At 35.4% G+C, this 24,074-nt stretch overlaps 1 protein-coding gene across 5 annotated transcripts in view; it reads right to left on the bottom strand.

Moving 5' to 3' along the window:
* LOC118183565 (neprilysin-2-like) overlaps nt 1–24,074 on the bottom strand; it is a 181,608-nt gene that overhangs the window by 102,685 nt on the left and 54,849 nt on the right. For all 5 annotated transcript variants that reach the window (XM_085826442.1, XM_085826441.1, XM_085826444.1 and 2 more), the window contains one exon: nt 4,032–4,156. In XM_085826442.1, the coding sequence (XP_085682568.1) occupies nt 4,032–4,156 (125 nt within the window). The remainder of the gene's footprint in view (nt 1–4,031; nt 4,157–24,074) is intronic.

A 24,074-nucleotide genomic window follows, 5' to 3' on the forward strand; every position in this document is an offset into this window, starting at 1 on the left:
ACGACATAAAAATCTTAACCAGAACAACATAATTCCATCATTTTTAAAGCAAAAAAATGCACACTTTACAAATATATAAGGGAAAAAAAAACTGAGCTCACTGAGCCGAGTAACAGAGCATATGTACTTTTAGTGCGGCCGATTGCAACCAAAATGGGAGGTGCACATCTATATGTTATAGCAGTCCTGTGTACAAAATTTCATCGTTCTGATGCTACTTGTTTCTGAGTTATGCGAGATACGTACGTATGCATAGATGCCAAGTAAAAATTCCATTCAAAAATAATTTAAATCAGTTTTATAATTTTTTTTCTTGTGGAAAAGAGTCCTTTATCCTATTCTGTTCTTACGTACAGATGTCACGAAAAAACATCGTTAAATTGCATTCGATATCGGTCAAAATGGATATTTTCGTTGAAATGTGATACCCGAAATTTTTCGCGATTACAATATTTCCTTTTTACTTCGTACAAGGGAATAAAAATGAAGTGGATAATTTTAATAAAATGTTTCAAACGCTCTGTAATTTCCTGTCTCTTCTCGATCATTTTTTTTTTTTTTGACATGGATAGCTACTTTCTCTAAACTAAAGCAAACTCTCAAATATTCTCCGATTTTTTATCATTTACATAAAATTTGATTACAATATTCCACTATTGTTATAAACGTGGATTCAAAATTTAAACTTCAAATATTATTTTCCAAACTGAAACTGGCGATTGCGTTCACTCAAATTTTACGGGCTAACCACTTTTATATTAAAATTGACTAAAAGTATTCAATTAAGTGAAATAGCAGCCAGTTTGATCTCATTTAATCAAACTAATTACTAATCAAATTACGCTGGGTTTAATTTATCTTTCTAACAATTTTAATTTAAGTTTTCCTTCTTCTTTTTTAAATTCCTACTATTAGCTCACACTCTCTTTATATCTTGTTCAAATTTTCAATCGTTAGTAAAATACTTTTACTCATCCACTCAAGTTCAAATACATTTTTTTAAAATTTGTAGTGAATGACACTTGATGTTAATGTAGATTTTTCGCATATTAAAGTCAATTCCTACTTATTTATTCCTGTTTATCGGAACTAAAGATATGCTGTTTTTTTTACTTCTTTGTACGAAGTAAAGAGGAAGTATTGTAATCGCGAAAAGTTTCAGGCAGCATATTTCAACGAAAATATCCATTTGCACCGCTATCGAATGCAATTTAACGATGTTTTTGCGTGATATCTGTACGTAAGGACAGAATAAAATACTCTTTTCCTTCAAAAAAATTATAAAACTGCTTTAAAATTAATTCTGAAGAGAATTTTTCGTGGCGTCTGTACGAACGTATGTACGTACGTACGTTCGTGCGTGCATACGTATCTCGCATAACTCAAAAACGCGTAGCCTCAGAACGTTGAAATTTTGCATATAGGACTGCTATAACATGTAGATGTGCACCTCGTATTTTGGTTGCAATCGGCCGCACCAAACGTATATAAATATATTTATATATATATCCACTCTATTGCCCGACTCAGTGATCTCAGTTTCTTTACTCTTATATGTTTGTAAATTGTACATTTTTTGCTTTAAAAATGATTGAATTATGTTGTTTTTATCTTCCGGTTAAGGATTTTATGCCTTTAGTAAATCTGTGTGCAATATTTTTAGAATTATTAGCAATTTTAAAGTTGTTTAATTGCCGCTAAGCCTGTTTATAATGGCGGCCATTGATGTTTACATTTGAAACAGGAGACTAATGGATTTGTTGCCAATCTAGAGAAACTTAGCTTCGCCACAACAAAGATAACGCATTCATTTATTATTGCCAATTAAATCATGCTTAATTCTTTCGGGAATTTTTTCGAGGAAATAAGCGTTTGAAATTTACTTCGTAATTTTTAATACAGATATTTTGAGTTTTTATGCATTTTTGCCTTCTCGCGAAGTGCGAACTGAATTAATTGAATGAGAAATACTCAATCGTCTGTGAAAAACTGTTTCTTTTTTGTTTTATTTACTTAATTTCTTTTATACATAGTTCGAGCTTTATTATAGTATTTGAATAGAACATGTGGCAACGATTAGATAATTCTTTACATGATATACATTTTGTGCATTCTGAGTTATAATATGAATAAAATGTAACACTATTAAGTAAACCTAGCGCCAGAGTGTCGCTCTGGTAAACAAAGTGAATTTTAAAGAATGCATTTATTCTATTGTGGTTTATGCGCTGTCGACGAAGTAGGTTTAATTCAATCTAATAAGTTTAAATAAAATGCAAGAAAAAATGCATATAATTTAATTTTCCGTACAAGGAAGTCATGTGGTGTACACATCAGATTTTTTTTTTAAATATTTTATAAGACTAAAAAATAATGACTATTTATTAGGAATTCTCATGTGCTGTAAAAGTTAATTTTACAGGGTTTTTATAAAGTCCCGGGCCCATTTTGATGTTTAACAACTCATAAAATAATTAAGATATAAACAAACTTATGGCATTTATTGATGGAATAACTTATATATTTTCCTTTTCAGGTTTGAATATCTTTATTTTTGTAAATATCGTCTGCGCGTGTGGTTAATTTCAGGTAATTTCATTTTCCAGTCTAAATATGTGTACTTTTCTAAATATCGTCTGCTTATTAATGGCATTTTTCTCTCTTTTGTTTTTCGCATCTTTTTGGCATTGTTAATCGCCATGTGTGCATATGGGGATCTGAAAACCCCCATGAATACCGTGAGGCACAAAAGGATCCCCTAAAAGTTAATGTGTGGTGTGGACTAATGCACGACCGAGTCATTGGACCTTTCTTTTTTACAGAAAAGAAGGTCTCATCAGTCGTATACTTAGACACGTTGGAAAACTTCGTATTTCCACAACTAGAAGAGCTTCAGCCACATGTCTTTTTGCAACAAGGTGGTGCACCACCTCATTGGGGTACCATCGTTCGTAGTTCTTTGAATGACCATTTTACAGGAAGATGGATTGGGCGAGGAGGTCCAATTCCTTGGCCACCCAGATCACCTGATATAACGCCGCTGGACTTTTTCCTTTGGGGATTTGTAAAAGACAACGTTTACAGGAGGAGAGTGTCGAACATGGATGACCTAAAAGCCAGAATTACAACAGCAATAGCCTCTGTAGATGCCGACATGCTTGCCGGTACCTGGCGTGAAATTGAATTTCGACTTGATATTCTTCGTGCGACGAAGGGGGCACACGTGGAAGTTCATTGACAAGGGTCATGAAACTTTTTGAGTCTATCTAACCATTTATGCTATTAATTTTAATCTATCTTTAATATTTTACGAGTTATTAAACATCAAAATGAGTCCGGGACTTTATAAACACCCTGTATAACGACTTATAAATAACAGTAGATGTCTGGAATAAATGGCATAGTAATATTTAGCAAATCTAAGTGGCAACAGTAAGACTGAGTTCTAAAGTTTTTTAAAGTGTGTGAAATTAAAGAATTGTAGTTTTATAGAGTTGGATGCAGCGGATGTAATGTCCCATTATGTAGCGAAAATTCTCCCCATATTTCTATGTTAACTTCATAATAATATATGTTTAAAATATAACCCTTTAAAATGTCCCTTGCTTATTAAGATAAACAAATGGCACTGTAAATTATGCAGTAATATATCTAGGACGAAAACTCTTCGAAGCAGCTCAAGCATATGCCGCCTTGAGTCGTATGAAATCATTAGATGGAATATTAATTGAAGAACTGGACTGCTCGAAACTCACTGGAAAGGTTCCTTGCAATAATGAAGCATTACAAGTGATAGACAGAATGAGAAATTATGGAACACCATAAGCTTCGTATATTAGAAACGATAAAATGTTAATCATGTTAATAAACAGTAACTAAAATAAAATTTTTCTTTGTTGACCTAAGCAGTAGTTGACTTTAATTTTTTTTTATATTACGTGTTTCTCTTATACACTGCTTATGTCTTATAGTTTTAGAAATCAGTTTTGAAATAACTGTTTAACTTAATGCCGGTATGAAATTTGTCTTACCTTTTGTCAGCATTACGGATGTAACTGCTGAAATATCTGAGGTAAAAATAATCATCAATAAATAAATTATCATCTTTAGAAATTCTAGCATCTACTAATCCATTCAAGTACTTCAGCCAGTCAACCTATCGAAAGGTAAAAGAGAAATGTTCCCTATATTTATTTGCGCACAAAATATTTTCCAAAAAATCTTTCAATAAAACAAAAGAAATATAGTTTAATATTAGAATGTTTATTAGTCCAAACGGGCTTTGTCCCTGAAGGACTATAGTTTTCGCTTTGCGATTTCGCGTCGAATCACTATAATGTCCGCTTGACTTTTCAAACTGTTGCCACCCAATGTTAGAGTCCAGCATTATATTTGAAGAATATAAATAATGAAAAATGTGGCATAAATGCATATATATTTCTCGCAATGTGATAAAACAATGGTACACAGAGCCATCCAATTTTGAATGACGGAGGATTAGGAGGATTACTCCTACGAATCTGGGCATGTGGAAGAACAAATTTGAAATTTGGAATTTGTTTTATTATCGATTTCATATTTTGTAAAACTTTAACGAATTTTTGATTAACAAACTCAAGGATTTCATAGCCATCAATGGCAAAACTGTACGAAAAAAAAAATTGTCTCCAGCGCCCGGAAATTCTAAAGATAGGCACAGGCTCATTTTAAAATTATTTTGCGACATTGCTATTGAACTGAATTTTATGGTTTAAGTACAAAGAACATGAATAAATAAAGGTAACACACAAAACATGTAAAAAACGCCTCTTTGTATGCAATTTAAAATCTGAAAACGCAATTTAAAATCTGAAAAATCTTTCAGATTTTTTTTATATATTTAATTGTTGATATGTTGCGAATATGTTGATTTCTCGACAAAGAAAACGTGAAAAGCTAACTGTGTGCTGTTTGTGATGTGAATAAAGGACGCATCCTTTCCTAGCTGGACATAAACTTGCAATACATGACCATGAATAGCGTAATGCGATAATAAGTCCTTACGTTCGTCTCCACTTTAAAGCGCGAGTGGTGAGAGCCCGAGACTCAGTCAACTAAATAAAAGTGGCGAAGATATATCGTTCCCCGTACTTTTAGATACTTACGTTTAAAAAAACCCCGTAAAGAGGCTGTGGCAAACATCAGACTGCAAGCAGGCCTCGATTGCATGGTACATCATCTTAATTGGTGTCCTTCCATCATGTCCATAAATTAAGAATAATGCAAAATCAGGCAAAGGAAGAGTTAGAAGCAAAACAAATTTGGCTTATTTGCAAAGCTTATTTATTAAACAAAAGGTAAAGATCAAAAAAAGATGCTATATGTTTGATATTATTAAAAAAATTAGCGATTTTTTCTCCCTGGAGCAAATTACAAAAAAAAACCTATTTACAAAAAACCAATATTACATGGTTGGTATGATTATTAATACATTGTATGTCTCCCAGACGATGCAATAAAGTCCGTACAACGTCTAGGCATGCTGAGTATCAAATTATCGATCTGATCTTGGGGGATATTACACCACTCAAAAAGCAATGCTCTCCGAAGTTCCGGTAGGCATGTAGGAGGAGGTTGACGGGCTGCAACTCGTCGGCCAAGCATATCCAACACTGGATTCAAGTCCGGTGAGAATGCTGGCCAGTCCATACGGCTGATATCCTCGGATTGAAGGCATTCGCTTACGATGTTTGCTCGGTGAGGACGGGCGTTGTCATCTATAAACACAAATTGTGCGCCCATGGCGCCCCGAAACAAGCTTGCATGTTGTTCCAGAATGACGTCCCGATAGATTTGGCTTGTGATGGTTCCAATTTGAACATGCAGGTCAGTTCTGGAACCCAGAATAATTCCACCTCAAACGAGCACTCCTGCGCTACCGTAACGGTGTCGTTCAATGATGTTTTCTTGGTGATAACGGGTACCTGGAGCTCTCCATATGAAAGTCCGGCGGGAATCAGACTGCAAGCTAAACCTGGACTCGTCGGAAAACTTCACACAAGCCCATTGTTACGGTGTCCACAATGCATGCTCTCTACTCCAGGCTAACCGCAGGCGACAGTGAGTTGCAGTAACTGGAACGCATCTGACAGGTCTACGAGCATATAGACCAATCTGCCCTAAGCGTCTGTATACGGTCTGCCTTGAAATTGTCGTACCAGTGGCTGAAGAGAGCTGACGAGACAGGTCTGAGGCTGTGCTCCGCCTGTTTCTTTTGGCAGTAACTGCCAAATACCGGTCCTCATTCGGCGTTGTAACTCTGGGGCGACCTGTGCTGTAACGTCTCCTCACATTGCCATCATCTTGGAATCGTTGTCAAAGCCTGGAGATGACACTCTGGCCAATTCCAAGTTCGTCTGGTACTGCCAGTTGGAAAGCCCACATTCCAAATGGCACACATTTCAAACGGCCGATAATTTTACCACGTAAAAAATCATCCAAATGCGTTCATTGTGTCATAACTATTCGGTTAATGCACTGAAATGCTTATAAAGCGCCTGTGAACAATTTTACTTCTTTGCCTGTATTCCTTATATATCACTCTCTTACACTCTCGTCATTGTGACGTACCATCGGTGTCATCTGGTTACTTCCTGAAATTTGCATATGATTCTTGGAGATGTGTGTAGTGATTTTACATGTGATATATTTATTTTAGAGTTCGATTTCCGCGTGAATTCGAATTATCCTTAGTTTATGGACATGAGTGTAGTATATGCCAGAATGCAGAGCATCTTCTCATATGCCCAGAACTTGATAAACAGTCTCAGAAACGTGGTGAGATAAGTAAACTACAGTGGAACCTCGAGATACGAGTTTAATTCGTTCCAGCATTGATCTCGTTTAGCGAATTATCACATCGTATCTACAAGCAAACCTCCCCATTGAAAATAATGGAAATCCAGCTAATCTGTTCCGCATCCTAAAAATATCATGGTAAAGATCAATTTTTCTAATAAGTAACACTGGTAAATAATATAACCCTAGTTTACCTCTATTAAATAAAACCAGTAAGAAATAATAATGAGAGAGGAAGGAGATAGCTTCCGACACCGAACTTCCTTAGAAGCTTTTCCTTATACTCAAAATCCAGTAATAGTGGATGTTCTCAAGTTACATATAAACTTAATGAATCGTGGATATGAAATCCTGTACTGCTGGATTCCCGGGCATGTGGGAATAAAAGGGAATGAGCTGGCAGATATCACAGCGAAAAGTGCTGAACTGTCCAGGCGCCTCATCCCTTTTGGAGACATCTGTTGTGTTGTGAAACAGAAGATCCGAAAAACATGGCAGCAACTTTGGGATGTTCAGCCTCAAAACAAGTTAAGACATGTAAAGCCTAGAATTGAACATTGAGATTTTGCTGGAAATCGTAAAGAAGTAGTTCTTTTGACTCGCCTCAGAATTAATCACACAAGAGTGACACATAGCTACCTTTTAAAAGCTGAGAACGAGCCTGTTTGTTCAAATTTTAATGTTTCATATTTTAATTGAGTGTCCCTGTTTTAATAGTCTTCGTCAGAAATATTTTAATAGCTGTGACTTACCTCTCGACCGTTTAATCGGAAGAGAGGCTAATTGTAATTTATTTTATTATTTAAAAGAGACTGGATTTTACTACCTAATGTAATATGTTTTGAAGATTGTGTCTTGGATTTTATTGTGAGCTTTTACCTTGTTTTTATATGACTTCATCCTCTGGATGTGGTACACTTGTCCACTTGTTTTTATTTATTGTATTTTAATTTCGTCATGTGTAATCATCCCATCCTGTGTTTGGCCCGTCATAACCATTTTTGTTTTTGCGCCAAAAACCTCACCCACTCACTCACTCACTCACTCCGACACCGAACTTAACTGCTTCTCGTTAATTCACACCAACAACAGTTCTAGGAGTTTTGGACGGTGCTGGAAGTAACGGTAACTCCTTTGCCTGCAACAAGTTTCTTAATTTCTTCGTTGTTCTTCAGAATAGTGCAGATCGTCGATGTCGAAAGGCCGTAAGTCTCTGCCAATTCCCTCATTCTTACACCCCGCTTGTTTATCTATGATTTCGTTCTTAATTTCAACGGCCATGGCTTCCTTATTTTTCTTTGCAACAATCTTGTTGGGAGGCATCGTGAAATAATTATGTCCACATTAAATGTAATAAACAGTTGACTCACAAGCGCGCAAACACGTAGTTCAAAGAAAACCGAATGAGCTGAGGAGAGATTCTCCGAGTCGAACTCGATCGGAAAATGGCGCCAGGCATACCAACAGCCTGCTCATTGCTCGTTACTCGAGTCAATGCTTGTATTTAGAGACAAATGTATCGCTCACACTTTCCCCTGTATCTCCAATTTCTAGTACATAGAGGTGCTCGTATCTCGAGGTTCCACTGTATACTGGAGTGCCAGAGCTTCCATGAACTTCTTGTAAAGACTACACCTCTTACGTTCCTTTCGTTGTTGTATAAATTTTTAACTTTTTACTTCTGTTTCCATGTTCATTTTGTAAGGATCCTAAGTTTTACTAACGTTTATTTTATTTTAAATCTTTACTATCACTTCTTATTTTCTACTTCCGGCCAGAATTAAAAGCTTTAACTTATTTATGCAAATTTGTCTTGCTAACGCCAAGTACTTAAGTTGTGGCTTTTTGCCAAGCAAGAGAGAGGAAGGAGTTATTAGAAGCAGGTCGCTTGCCATAGTAGTTTTACTCGGTTGCTGGTTGCCTTCAAGGCCAGAGGTTTAGTCCGCTTGATAATTTTAAACGTATCGTAGTTTTAGCAGCTCTCTGTACTACATACGGATTTTTGTTAAATAACGGCCAATCTTAAAGTTAGGCACTTGTACAGTAAGAACCCGCTTAACGCTGTTTCGTTTAGCGCTGTTTCGGTTTAGCGCTCTTTTATTTCAACCCGGGGATTCCACGAAATCGCTCGCAGCATACGGGGATTCCCCGAAATATTATGCAACGATAGGTTTCAAATACATATCCGAAAGAGCGTACTTTTATTTCTTGTTTGGTGCGGTATTGTAGAGACATATTTTGAAGGGGTAAATGTGGAAGATGTCGAAGAAATAATTCAAGAAGCAGCGGCTAGTCTTTCTAATGATGAACTCAAGGAATTAACTGAACAAGAAGAAAACAAAAATGTTGACAGCAGCGATTCAGAAGAAGAGCAAAAAGAACTTTCGATGGCGTTTGTAAAAAGGAGTTTGTCTACCATAACTGAAATAATGGATAAATTCATTGAAAAGGATCCGAATTTTAACAGAAGCTCAAAAGTAAGGCGTGGTGTTAGAGATGCTCTATCCGTTTATGAAGAACTTTTAAGAGAACAACGCAAAAGAAAAAGGCAAACAACATTAGATGCTTTTGTCACAAAAAGGCAGAACACTGAAAACGCGGAAGGCTAACTAAATATGACTGACTGAGAATTTTATTTGTTTTTTTAAGAATATTCGTTTTGTTATTTATATTTTGTTTTTATTTTTGCAAGAAATAATAATGTGGTATTAATTTCGGCTTTAAGAAATAAATGTTTGGTTTTATTTTTATTAAAAAAACATACTTCTTAAATTTAATACCTAACCAATTTCCTAGCCATCTTTCCCTAACCCCAATATTTACATGTAAAGATAGCCTCGTTTAGCGCTGTTTCGCATTACGCTCTACTTTGATGGAACGTATCCCCTGCGTTAAGCGGGGTCTTACTGTATATTAATTATAGTTAGGCACTTGTAATTAAATTAAAACTTGTATATAAGTTAGTTTTAGTTAGAGTTTTAGTTAATATTTTTATATTCTTACGTTCAAACCACAAGTGGTTGGTCTCTGTATTCCGAAGTTCCGGAAATCGCTGTAAAGATAGAAAAATAAAGGGTTTCGTATACCCTTCCTGTGTGTATTGTCTACTTCACAAATTTATTGAACATAGCTTGAGTAAGCTCCCTGTTCCGAGTCACGACAGTTCATGTTTCCAAAGCAAGTAAAGAGGAATACAAATCCTGATAGTGGCGTCCGACGAAGAAGAATAACCATGGCCGAGTTTCAAGAAGAACCTGTGGAGCCGGCAGAAGCGGCTCAGAATCCAGAAACGCCAGCTGCCGCCCTGGAAGGATTTGGGTACATCGTCCAGACCATGCGCGCATCGATGAAACCAGAAGCAACATTCAATGGAAACTCACAGGTAACCAGTTTTTTGGAAAAATTGGATGACCTATTCATGCTGTATCCAGTCCATGAATTCCAGAAAGTCACCTTAGCTACCAGCGCTTTGAGGGGCCAAGCGCTTAATTGGTTCAAATGCATAGGCAGAAACCTCTTGGGTCAAGCGGGAAGCCCCACCTATATTTACGAAAATTTCAAGACTGCCCTACTAAAAGCCTTCCCTGTTGTATGGGATCGTGCGGAATTAGAAACGGAACTTTTCAGTATATATCAGCAAAGAATCGAAAATCTCTCAAGCTTTATTTTAAGAAAAACTCACGTCTTCAAACTCTTGTATGGAAACCGTCCGGATCCTGAGATAATTCAAGTGATTTTGCCGACGTTACTGCCCCAAGTGCAAGACTTTATTGAATTAAGAAATCCGACTACACTGGAAAAGTTATTTGAGCTAGCAATCCAGTTTGAAAGTAGAAGAACGGCGGACGTTGAAAGAAGACGCCAATATCAACAGCGAAGCCAATTTGGTGCGCCAAGACTACAGCAAACTCAAGCACACGGCTACGGAAGCAAAGCGAATCAATGGGCAAGGAAACCCGAGCATTCAAAAACAGCCGGCGAACGTCGACAGTTCAATAGCAATCCAGGAAAAAAGACTCAAGGCCAGTGGAAAAAGAAGGAAAGCACGGAAATGAAAAATAATTTAAACTAAAACGGACTTCTGCTGACGGGAGGGTGTGGAAATCCGAAGGCCACGAAAACCCCTCTTCCTTCAAGTTAAATACAGTAATGGTGAAAAATTTGACTCTTCCGAAGATTGAAGTGTTGGTGAATAATATCCCAGCCACCGCACTTTTGGATACAGGCGCGCAGTGTTCCTGTGTGGCAGAAGATTTTTTTAGGAAGTATTTTCGTAAATATCGTATATATAATTCGGATAATACGACAGTGTTAACTGCGGAAGGAGAAAGATGTAAGTGTATAGGTAAATTACCGCTGTATGTCCGTATCAAGGACGAACAAGTAAAGGTTATGTTTTTCATAGTAAAGAATCTGCAAGCACATATTATCTTAGGAATAGATTTTCTTTCAGAGGCACAAGCAACGCTAGATTTTAATGAAGCGTCCCTTAAGCTGACAATGAAACCAGTTCGTGGAGAAAAGGCTGAACCGCCGATGTTAAATCTTGACCACCTGCCTAATGACGAGCAAGGAAGAATCCGACAAGTGGTAACTGAATTTGCTTCGTTATTTAGTGATATTCCAGGATTTACTCAGGTTACTAAACATAGTATTGACACCGGAGATTCAATGCCAGTTCGCCACAAAGCATACCGGTATGATAAGAATAAGGAAAAAATTATAGAATGGCATATCACCGATATGCTACGTAAAAAGATCATAACGCCCATCTCAAGTAGTTATGCTAGCCCGGTGGTTTTATGTAAGAAAAATAATGACTATCCATTGACACATCCAAAAAGGTGGAGATTTGCAATTGACTACCGTAAATTAAACTCCATAACTAAATATCCGGTATATCCGTTACCTATTATTGAAGAAATTCTAAGGAACATAACATCCACCAAATATATGAACGACTTTAGACTTAACGACTGGTTATTTTCAAATAGGAATTAGGCCTGAGGACGTGCCTAAGACTGCTTTTATAACCAAGTCTGGCACTTATGCATTCTTGCGTATGCCGTTTGGCCTTTCAGGGGCACCGGCAACATTTCAGCGATGTATGGACATTGTGCTAAGGCCTGTTCTTGGAAAGACCACATTTATCTATTTAGACGATATCATTTTTACTAGTGATAATCTGGACCAACATGTACAGGATTTAAGACAGGTGGTTTCATTATTAAATGAGGCCGGTCTAAAAGTTAATGTCGAAAAGTGCAAATTTGCAGCCCCTGAATTAAAATATCTCGCAAATAGGTTACAAAATATCTCAGAAAGGAATCGAGACGGACGAATCAAAAATAATCGCTATGCAAAAGTATCCGCCGCCAAATACGGCGAAGAATCTCTCTTCTTTTCTAGGACTTTGTTCATATTATAGGTCCTTTATAAAATATTTTGCAGCTATTGCTGAACCATTGTTAAAACTAAAAAGGGAAAAGGCAAGATTCTCGTGGACGGCCGAAGCCAATAGTGCTTTCGAAAAATTAAAGCAAGCATTAACGCAAGCCCCTGTTTTGAAATTTCCTGAGAACGATGAGAATTTAGAAATTTCAGCGGATGCTTCGGATTATGCGGTGGGAGTGGTACTTTCGCAAAATCAGCAGCCCGTGGCATTTTTTAGTAGAACTTTAAATCAAGCACAAAGAAATTATTCCGCGACTGAGAGAGAGGCACTTGCAGTTCTGTCAGCAGTGCAAAAGTTCCGAGTCTATTTTGGAAGGGCGCCAATAACAGTGTATTCTGATCATGCGGCGGTAACTAGATTGTACTCAGGGAAAAACTTATCCCCAAGGTTAATAATATGGGCACTCAAGTTACAAGAGTATAATCTGCTAATTAAGCACACCCCCGGAAAGGAAAATATCGTAGCAGATGCCCTATCCAGAATAAAAATAGATGAAGAAGGTAATACTGTAAAGGTGGCAATCCTCACAGCATGTACGATACATTCCCGAGAAACTGTAATAACCGAACTGGGTAAGGATCCTGAATTTAAAAATATTTAGCTTTAACTTATTTATGCAAAATTTGTCTTGCTAACGCCAAGTACTTATGTTGTGGCTTTTTGCAAGCAAGAGAGAGAGGAAGGAGTTATTAGAAGCAGGCCGCTTGCCATAGTAGTTTTACTCGGTTGCTGGTTGCCTTCAAGGCCAGAGGTTTAGTCCTCTTGATAATTTTAAACGTATCGAGTTTTAGCAGCTCTCTGTACTACATACGGATTTTTGTTAAATAACGGCCAATCTTAAAGTTAGGCACTTGTATATTAATCCAAAGTTAGTTTTAGTTAGAGTTTTAGTTAATATTTTTTTATTCTTACGTTCAGACCACAAGTGGTTGGTCTCTGTATTCCGAAGTTCCGGAAATCGCTGTAAAGATAGAAAAATAAAGGGTTTCGTATACCCTTCCTGTGTGTATTGTCTACTTCACAAATTTATTGAACATAGCTTGAGTAAGCTTCCTGTTCCGAGTCAGGACAGTTCATGTTTCCAAAGCAAGTAAAGAGGAATACAAGTCCTGATAATTTAATCTGATTCTTACTTTAAATATTTGTTCTTTTTTGGTTGATTTTGATCATTGCTCTTGTGCGATACTTCAGCTGTTTTATAGGTTTCGATTGATCTTTCAATTAAGGCTGTATTTAAGAACAACAACTTTTACTTAAGGTCCTCTGCAGTCTTTTCAAGTTTCTTTGAAGCACGGGACATGAATGCCTAATGTGGCTCACAGAGATATGAGTCCTGGATCTTTCGTTTTCTACATGATGTGCTAGCCATTTATACAGAACACGATCGGAGAAATGCTATAGTTCCTTATCAACTCAAACTATGAACAGATTATTTGATTCTAGAATTAATTAAACACAAGTGCTAAGAATTAGTTAATTCACTTAATATTCTTATAAAAATGAAAAACAATCTTGTAGAGTCATTAGGATTTTTGAAGTAGGAAACACAAAAATTGATTTAACCCTCGCCAATCTGGGCCTCTCGAATACGCGCCGAGTGTGCTACCGTTACACCACGAAGGTATGTAGAACAAGGAAGAAAATACTCTCTGTCTCCGTGGAACGGTGTTTGATACCCCAGAATACTTGAGCAACCATGCTCTACCCCTTGTAGAAGAGTCTGCGAATTCCGAATGGTATGATGGAATAACCTAAAAGACATCTAAGGCAATTTGTTTTTTATAACAAAGATTTTAAAATGAGTAATTAATAACTTAGAATTCATATTTAAGCCAGAAATTAGGAAATGCTAATTAAATGTTAAGCGATATCAAATGAATGCAGGCCATAAGTCGTCGAGCTGGCAAGTGTATGGATAAAGGGAAAGTTAGGCGAACACTGGTAATTTTAATCCGATAAGCAAAACATAAATTCTAAGAACGTAAGACTAAAAATATTGCATAGCAGATACAATAACAGAAGATTAACATAAACCTTAAAGGTAATTATAATAAATATTACATAATATATATGTTTAGTTGAGCCATGGGCCTGCCCATATTTGCTAGGTCATTGTAGTCATAATTGCAAATCTTAATGACCGGGTTGTTAAATGTTTTTTGTCTTTCATGAAAGCTTTTAGCAAGTTTATAGTAATGAGAGCGTAGTTGCTCCATACCCAGTTCTTCATGACTTCTGTTGTTGCGGATATATACCACTGTGATTTAACTATTTGCCTAAGAACAGAATTTTGGCAAGTCTGTAATTTTTTCCTATTGCATTTTTTGGTATAGGCCCAAACTGGACTATCATAACAAAGTAATGGTCGGAGAACGGACTTATAAATGAGCAACTTATTATCAATAGATAAAACACTGTCTCGAGCAATTAAAGGCTATAGTTTAGCTTTACGAATTCAAAACGTTTGGATAATAGATGTAATGTGTGAGATCTATGTAAGAGCTTTGTTGAGGATCACCCTAAGATAAGAGACCTGCTTGGCACAGGGAATAGGGGTGCCATTAAAATGAGATTTTTCTTGAATTTTCTTTTTTTTTTTATTGAACATAATGGCCAGTGTTTTATCCACGTTGACTTGAATTTTCCATTTTATAAGCCAAGTCTCTAATGTATGGATGTAGTTTTGTAATCGTTGAATAACTGGACCTACGAAAGCAATTTGTACTAGGATCGCAGTGTCGTCTGCATTCATAGCCAATGTTGTGTCGTGTGTGGATGGTATGTCATTCACATAAACATTAAAAAGTGTCGGTCCCAGTAAGGACCCTTAAGGAACACCAGCCTAGATAGCATTGCTCGTGGAGTTTGTGCCAGAAACGTGACGACAGGCAGAAAATATCTTATAAACTTAATATCCTTACAAAAATATGCACGCAAATATGTTTTGTATTTTATCTAAGCTAATATATATATATATATATATATATATATATGTTTCGGCCACCAGAGTCGTCTGCCTGTCTGTCAGATCTTATTTCGCAATGCGCAGATCGTATGCGCAGCTCACATTTTGTTTTTGCATTCTTGCAAACACTGTTACTTTCACGCTTTACTTTTTGTTGTGTTGTGTTCTAAAATTGGAATCTCTAAAATAAAAGTTAAACTATAATCCCTTCGCAATGATTTATTCTTATGTTTATTAATTTAAATTTAAGATACCGCCACGCTACAATATATATATATATATATATATTCGTTTGTTTTTTCGTTTGTTCTTTTTACTTTAATTATATATATATATATATATTGTTTTTGTTTTCGACTCTAGCATGTATTTCCCTTAATTGTAAAAATAGAATTTCCTACTACTCTAGTCTTTTTAATTTTTTTTAAATACTATAATAAAATTTTTATTTATATTTTATTATTCTTTTAATTTTAATAAAAATCTTGATGGCTAAATGCATGTTGGGACACGTGATACTTTCGCCTATTCAAGTTCAATTCCATTCAGTTCAATTCCAGCCATTTCAATTTCATCCTATTCAAGTTCAATTCCAGCCATAGTTCAATTCATTATGCGTACTGTGCGCACGCATAATGAATTGAACTAATAAGGACAAATTGCGAGCGTTCTTATTGCGCGCTCAACGATTTATGATATAATCAATGTTCCATTTTTAGTTAGTTTGTTTTTGAATGTTTTAGAAAATGGATGTGTAGTGTTTGATCTCTTGTAATAACCTCTTTGTTAAACATATATAACTTGTGCACAGAAGTTTTAACAAAACTGCACAGAAGTTAAACAGCTGATTCTGTATGGTTTGGTTTATTTGGTTTATTTTTAATTATGGCAAAGCACACTAGGGCTATCTGCCTAAGGGAAGGGATGCCTTCGTGGAGGACTTTCCAAGGGAAACTGGCTCGTATACACGTTACACATGGGAAAAATCACGAAAACACCCATGTAGCCAGCCCCTTCGCGGGATTCGAACCTCGGACCGAACTACCAGTGTTCAGCGACTTTACCGCTCGGCCGCTGGTGGGCCTGGTTCTGTATGTATTTTTGGATATACCTGAGTGAAGATTCAGGTAAGTTCTGCTTTACTTATCTACTGTGGGAATGCTTTACGCATTAATTAATATTGTTTATTGATAATCGATGCAATATTAATTTGGTGCTACTTTGGTAGAGGGTTGCACAGATTTTGGCGATTTACGTTGGCGCAACTGTTGGCGCGGTTTTAACAATCGTCAGCCATCTTGAAAAACGCTGTTTTTACGCATTTTGCCCATAGTAAAAAGTATTCGAAACTTAAAAAAAATAAATATTGTTAAAAATAATGGATTAAATTTGGTACTTTTCCGTTTGGCCGGCGCAAATCTCGCCAAGCAGACTTTATTGGCGACAACATACAGTATACACATAAAAAATATTTAAAAAAATGTTACTTCTAAGAATTCTTTTTTTGAAGGCATAAACATTTTAATATCTCTTAAAATTTTATAAAAAGCCAATAAATAAAGAGAGTAAATTTGTAAAAAGACATTAATTTAAGAATTTACTATGCTTTCATGGTTCAACATCTTGATTCGCCGGTTCATATCACGTGACCCCAAGCGATCTCATCTCACGTAAACTACTCTACAAAAATCTAATGCTCGCAGTAATTATCTACATTAATTTCAAGTTAAATCTTAATTTGGAACACAAGTTTAAATGCAAGAAATATTTCAATTCGTACGAATAGCTTAGAAATTATGTAAAGCTGCAGTGCTTTACTTCGCTAATGCATTCTCATTAGAATTGATGAATTTAACCCTTGACTTACATTTTCTATATTTTCGGCTTCGGGTAAGCGCTGTGATTGCATCCTTATTGACTTAATTACCGAAAATCGCCTTAGACATAAAACTGAACTATCTGATAAAAATTCTATGTAATTATATGCCACTATTGGAAGAAAAAATCAATCTGATAAGAAAAAGCTGCGACTTGATTTGAAAATGAGGCGTAAAAGGTTACCAGCGAGAATATTCCGTTTGGCATCGGTTGTACCATTATTGGCGACTTTATCGCTTGCGCCGGCAAAACGGAAAAGTACCTTAAATTTTTGTTGAAAACGTTGTTTTTTAAGATGGCAGACAAATGTAAATAAATACATTTACTACGAGTATAAAATACTAAAGTAAATTATTACTTTCATATTACTTTCATTTATTATTATTACTTTCATATAGCAATGAAATAGAATAAAAACACCGCTATAAAAACATTGCGCCAATATTTAATTGGACTAAAATATTACTTAAGCTGAATATCAAATTAAAAAGCATCATACTACCGTTTCAAAACCATCATACCAACGTTTAAAGAATTAAAAGATTATTTAAATTCAAATACTTTAAAATAAGTAAATAAGAACTACTCTGGAACTGAAGAAGATTACTGCCGGTAAAAAAGTAGGAATATCTAATACTTTTTTGGTTAAAATGCGGTTTAGCCCCCTGCTTGGCGATTGTTTTTCAATGGGCAATAAACGCGCCAACATGGCTAACCCGATGTTTTGAAGCTGTGTTGTTATTCTGTTGCCACTAAATGTTATCGCCCTGTGCTATATTTAAAGAAATTAAATATTGAAAAATCTGCATAAATGTTTCTCGCATTGTGATAAAACAACGGTACCTAGAGCCATCAAATTTTGAATAACATACGTTTCCAACCTAATATGAGTATCTGGAAGCCCAAACTTGGAATTTTTTTTATTATCTGATTGATATTTTGTAAAACTTGAACGAATTTTTGATTAGCAAACTCAAAGATTTCAAAGCGAGCAACGGCAACACAATGCGAGAAAAAAAAAAAAAAAAAAAAAAAAAAAAAAAAAAAAAAAAACATTTTTACGTGCAGAGTGCAAAACTGTGTATCGGAAATTCTAAAGATATGCTCATTTTAAAATTATATTGCGATATTGCTGTTGAACTGAATTTTATGGTTTAAGTGTAAAGAGCATTATATTTGATAAAGAAAGGTAACACACAAAACGTTAAAGAAAACGCCCCTTTGGGCGTAATGTAAAATCTAAAAGCTTTCGTTTTTTAAAATTTATTTATTTATTTATTTTTATTTTTACTTGTTAATTCTGTTGCGGTTTGAATATTCTTATGCGGTGGTTCTTTTTTTAATCGAGTGTTTTCCCCCTGTGGGTTTTAGCCTTTTTTCTGCATATATTACTGAAACGGCGTATAAAACGTTAGTAAATTTATTTAAAGATGAGGAGGGATCCAAAAGGGTTTCCCCCTGAGATAAATTCATATATAAAACCCCTCTAAAAGACTTTACATTTTTCTTGAAAAGGGTAATTGAAAAAATTTTTCTTGTATGGTTCGTTTTAAAGTTACTTATTTTTAATATTTTGTATTTCTTTTTGGCTCAATCCTAGAAGATTGGAAAAGCTGACGTTGTGCTATTCTCTGATGTTTTTTTAATGAAAATAGATCGATATGTACATGGGTAAAGCAATGCAGTGCGCAATGCCGACGTTGTGCGCGATGCCGAGTATGTGCAATTCTGAGATTTTTTTTGAAATGAAAATAGATCGATGTGCACATGGGCAAAGCCAATGTAGTGCGCAATGCCGAGGTTTTGCGCGATGCCGAGTTTTTGCAATTCTGGGATGTTTTTTTAAGTGAAAATAGATCAATGAGCACATGGGCAAAGCCAATGTAGTTTGCAATGCCGAGGTTGTGCGCGATGCCGAGTTTGTGCAATTCTGGGATGTTTTTTTAAGTGAAAATAGATCAATGTGCACATGGGCAAAACCAATGTGGTGCGCAATGCCGAGGTTGTGTGGGATGCCGAGTTTGTGTAATTCTGGGATGTTTTTTTAAGTGAAAATAGATCGATGTGCACATGGGCAAAGCCAATGTGGTGCGCAATGCCGAGGTTGATGCCGAGTTTGTGCAATTGTGGGATGTTTTTTTAAGTGAAAATAGATCGATGTGCACATGGGCAAAGCCAATGTGGTGCGCAATGCCGAGGTTGTGCGCGATGCCGAGTTTGCGCAATTCTGGGATGTTTTTTTAAGTGAAAATAGATCGATGTGCACATGGACAAAGCCAATGTGGTGCGTAATGCCGAGTTTGTACAATTCTGGGATTTTTTTTTAAGTGAAAATAGATCGATGTGCACATGGGCAAAGCCAATATAGTGCGCGATGCCGAGTTTGTGCAATTCTGGGATGTTTTTTTAAGTGAAAATAGATCGATGTGTATATGGGAAAAGCCAATGTAGCTCGCAATGCCGAGTTTGTGCAATTCTCTAATGTTTTCTAAGTAAAAATAGATCGACTTGCACATGGACAAAGGCAAGGCAGTGCGCAATGCCAAGTTTGTGTAATTATCTGAATTTTTTAATCTTATTTAATTGACTTCAAATTGTATAGCAGGCTTTTCTATACACTGTTTCTGGTATGCATAGTGACTGATATCTCTTTAAGAAAATATGTATGCACGCAAATAAATTTTAACAAATGAATCCTTCGCATGAATCATGCATTTTGCGAGAAATAAACTTCCATGTTTGAATGAAAATATTGTAAATTTCTACGAGGTTTAAACCTCTCGCATTTGTTCTGAATTACACGTAGCGCTTAAGCGAAACTAATGGTATTTTGTGTTTTAAACTTAAATTTCAGATTTTATTTTGTTTTTTAATTTCATTATATTTGTTGTCTTTTTTTAATTTCCTATCGTTGACAATATTACTTATCGTAGCTTTAGATATCGAAAAGCCATGGCTTTCACAGCGTTTTTTAATAACTAGATACGAATAAATTTCTTCGGAGAGAGCACAAATGTACGAAGAGAAATTGTCAAGTAGCAGACGATAATTTATGTTTTCAAAGATATATACTTGCAGTTAAAAAGAATTTCCAAGCAGACGATTTGTCTTGGAATTTTTACTTCGTAATTTGGGCATTTAATTCAGTTGCCGTTTGAATGTTATTTGGTAGTTATCAATCGAGTGGTTTTATCTGTGTGTTTTTAACATTTTTCTGCATATATTTCGTTAAATAACAGTTGCTATGGATTTATCTGTGATGCTGAGAGAGGTGAGTGATTGTACATGTAAATTTATTACTTTATTGGAAGTGCAAGGGAAACGTGCCGTCATTGAATGGTGTATGAAAGTTGGTTTGATTGCTACTTTTTTTGTTTGTTCGAAATGTAGTGAAAATATGCGTTTTTGTGAGAGAAAGGGAAGTATAGATGGATTTGAATGGCGATGTAGAAAGCAAGGAAAAGTGAATGCGCATGATTTTGTAGGAGTATAAGGAAAGATTCATGGTTTAGTCATAACCATTTGAGTATATGTTATATTTTGAGAATTACGAGGTGTTGGTTTTTGAAAATGGGAAATGAATCTGTGATTCAAGAAGTGAAAGTGCATGAACATGCTGTTGTTGATTGGTTTATGTTTTGCAGAGAAATGTGTATGACGACTGTGATAAATGATAGTGTTCCAATTGGTGGTGAAGGAGTAATAGTTGAAGTGTATGAGAGCAAATTCTGGAAAATGAAGTATGGAAGAGGAAAGCCTGTGGACGGTCATTGGGTAATTGGTGGTATAGAGAGAGGAACGAACAGATGTTTTTTAGAGAGGTTGAGAATAGATCAAAGGAGAGTTTGGAGAGAGTGATAGTTGAATGGGTGTTGCCGGGATCAACTGTGGTTTCAGACTGCTGGAAGGCATATGGTGGACTAAAAAATTTAGGTTATAGCCATCTGACTGTCAACCACAGTCTGTACTTCCGTGATCCCGAGTCGGGTGCGCACACTAATTCCATAGAAGGTACCTGGTCTGGAATCAAACGCCATTTACGTCGAAATACAAACCACGTAGATGGCGAATTTGATTCATATTTAGCGGAATATATGTGGCGAAAATGGCACAACCACTCACTAAGTGATGAACATTATCGTGTCTTTTTAGCGGCAATCATAAAGATTTATCCGCCGGAAACGGCCGATAAAACTGAGTAAATTTTCTTAAAGACGGGGTTTAGGGAGGTTTTCCCCCGACATAAAAAAAAAAAAAAAAAAAAAAAAAAAAAAAAAACTCAAAAAGACTTTTTATTTTCCTGAAAAGGGTAAGTGAAAATATTTTTTCTTTTTAAAATTGCTTATTTTTAATATTTTCTTATTTTCTTTCACTGTGAGAAATTATATTTTTTAAATGTATTAATGTGTAGAATTCTAATACGAGAGTATAGAACGTGGTTTAGGAACTTAAGAAACAGAGAAATGAAAGCTGTGTATGATGTTGATATTCAATCAGAAATATTTTTCTTTTTTATTAATGTAAAGCTTAAAAATTTTTAGAAAATAATGAAGATTATTTACTTACTAGTATGTAAGAGATGGTGTCGTTACCTAGCAATAAGGTAATTTTGTAAAGATGATAAGTTAAAATGTTCCGCAATATGAAATTAAAATTTAAAAAAATCTGTTTTTATTTGTATAAATACTAAAGCTTAAAAATATTCACCCTGTATGAGAGACTGCGACGTTGTTTACAGTTTTAATAATTGTTACAATTCACTTACCGTATTATAGTAGTTTGAAATACAAAAAAATTAGTATACTTATTTCTACATCTGTAGAGAATACATTGTGACGTCACAATCTTAGTCCCACCCATTTATGAACGTCACATAGCTCCGCCTTCGCAACTTTGTTTATGCAACGTATTCTGATATTTTACTGTCGATTTTCAAAAAATCGCCGCTGCTGAAAATCGCCAAGGAGGGGCCTAAAGCACATTTTTACCACTTTTTTTTTTTTACCGTTACAGCGTTATTTCTTCCGCCGTGAACCACAATACCATACGGCCGTCCTTAGAATCGGCTCTTTTAACGATCTTCATCTGTGATCCACATTCCTCGCACTTCATTGAAGAAGCAATTAGCGAGGTTTCCTCAAATTTAAAATAAATTTCCTCTGACTCTTGTAACGATTTATAAATAAATCTTTGATTAGGAAAGCCAGTTTGGCCAAAATAAGATCTCAAAGGACAATTTTTTGATTCCGATACCAATAATTCTTAGTGCTTATCAATAACAACATTAATCTTTGAAAGGGACATATCCTTTCCCTATGAAATCTAAGAAATTCGAAGAGAAGAATAATAAAAATTTAAAATGGCGCCGTAATGCACAAATACTCAGTAACCAATAAGGGAGCTGATTACAGCTCGTTAATGCACAAATATTCTGTAACCAATCAGGGAGCTGATTACATCACGCATAGAATTAAAATTATTTAAATAATCATACATAATAAAATGATTTTTCAAAAAAATGCAAAATTAAATTGCATTTTAATATTTAACAGCCATAAATAATGTTTAAAACATTAGATTAAATTTATAGATATAAAAACCAATTACTTTTAAAGCAAGGTGACGTCATTTATTAGATCATCCACAACATAAAATTATATAAAATATCATAAAGAATAAAATTTTTACTTCAAATAAAAATGCAAAATTAAATTGATTTTTAATATTTAGAAGCCATAAATAATATTTAAAACATGGAATTTATGCATAATAAAACGCATTATTTTAAAAATAAAATGACAACAAAGTATCGGTTACCATAAATAAGTTGTCCAGCAATGGGTTTAGGAAAGGAATTTCAATTCCGTATCCAGTTTGGGAAAGGAATTTGAATTCCATATCCCTAACATCTAAATAAGAAACTGTTGACAAGTTAGATAACCTGATGAAATGTTTATGTCCCAAGATTGAAAGCGAAGAGAAAGTGCGTCTAGCACGTACCGGATTTAACCGTGAAACCGAAATCGAAAGCAAAATTATTTCACCCGCGTCAGCACGACGGGAAAGATTTACTCCGACAGCTGCAGAGTTTTGCAACTTTTCGGATATTAAAAAAGAAACTTCTGTATTTTGTAACAAAGCACATATAAGTAGCCAGTGTAGGTATGCTGATAATTTGCCTTATGAAGAGAAAAAGCAAACACTATTAAAAAAAGGGCGCATGTTTCAGATGTTCAGCAGTAAGAAATCATATTTCTCGATTTTGTAAAATGAAAATACCACCCTCTGAGATTTGCGTGTACTGATTAATGTGTATTGAAAATTGTAATCGCGAAAATTCAAACCAATCGCCCCAGGTTGAGAAGAAACAAATCGAAAGAAAGGACTCCGCTTTATCTAACAAAACAGCTACTCGTAAAGTTCTCTTGCAAACATTTATTGTTCGTCTTTGGAATAAGAATAAAACGAAATACGTAAGGGTACTAATTGACTCAGGCAGCAGTAAATCTTACTTGTCAAATTTCGTAATAACGGAAATAGGATATGAATGTATTGGTGAAGAAATTTTAACACATACTTTACTCAGCGGTATAGAAACTACGGAAAACACATAAGAAATATTTGATTCGACTTAGCGACTTTTCGGATAATTATCGATGTAATTTTGAGGTGTTAAATCAAGAACAAATTGGTTCCAAAATCCCAAAAATGCCGCGTGGTAAATTTATGAGTGAAATTAAGAAATATAAAATTTTCCTGTCTGATTTGAATGATAAAGTAGATCTGTTGTATCAGTTCTCTCCTGATGAGATTCGTGGATTCGTAGGGGCTGATGTCGCAAGTAAACTGTATAGCGGAAACATAAAATAGTTAGACTCAAGTCTAGTTTTTATGAAACGCGGCTTGGATGGACACTAATGGGTAACGCTGATACGATCG

Source organism: Stegodyphus dumicola, chromosome 11 (genome assembly GCF_044657685.1).
Source record: "Stegodyphus dumicola isolate Sdum_Otavi_A_Nest chromosome 11, ASM4465768v1".
In the NCBI taxonomy this organism is placed as follows: Eukaryota; Metazoa; Arthropoda; class Arachnida; order Araneae; family Eresidae; genus Stegodyphus; species Stegodyphus dumicola.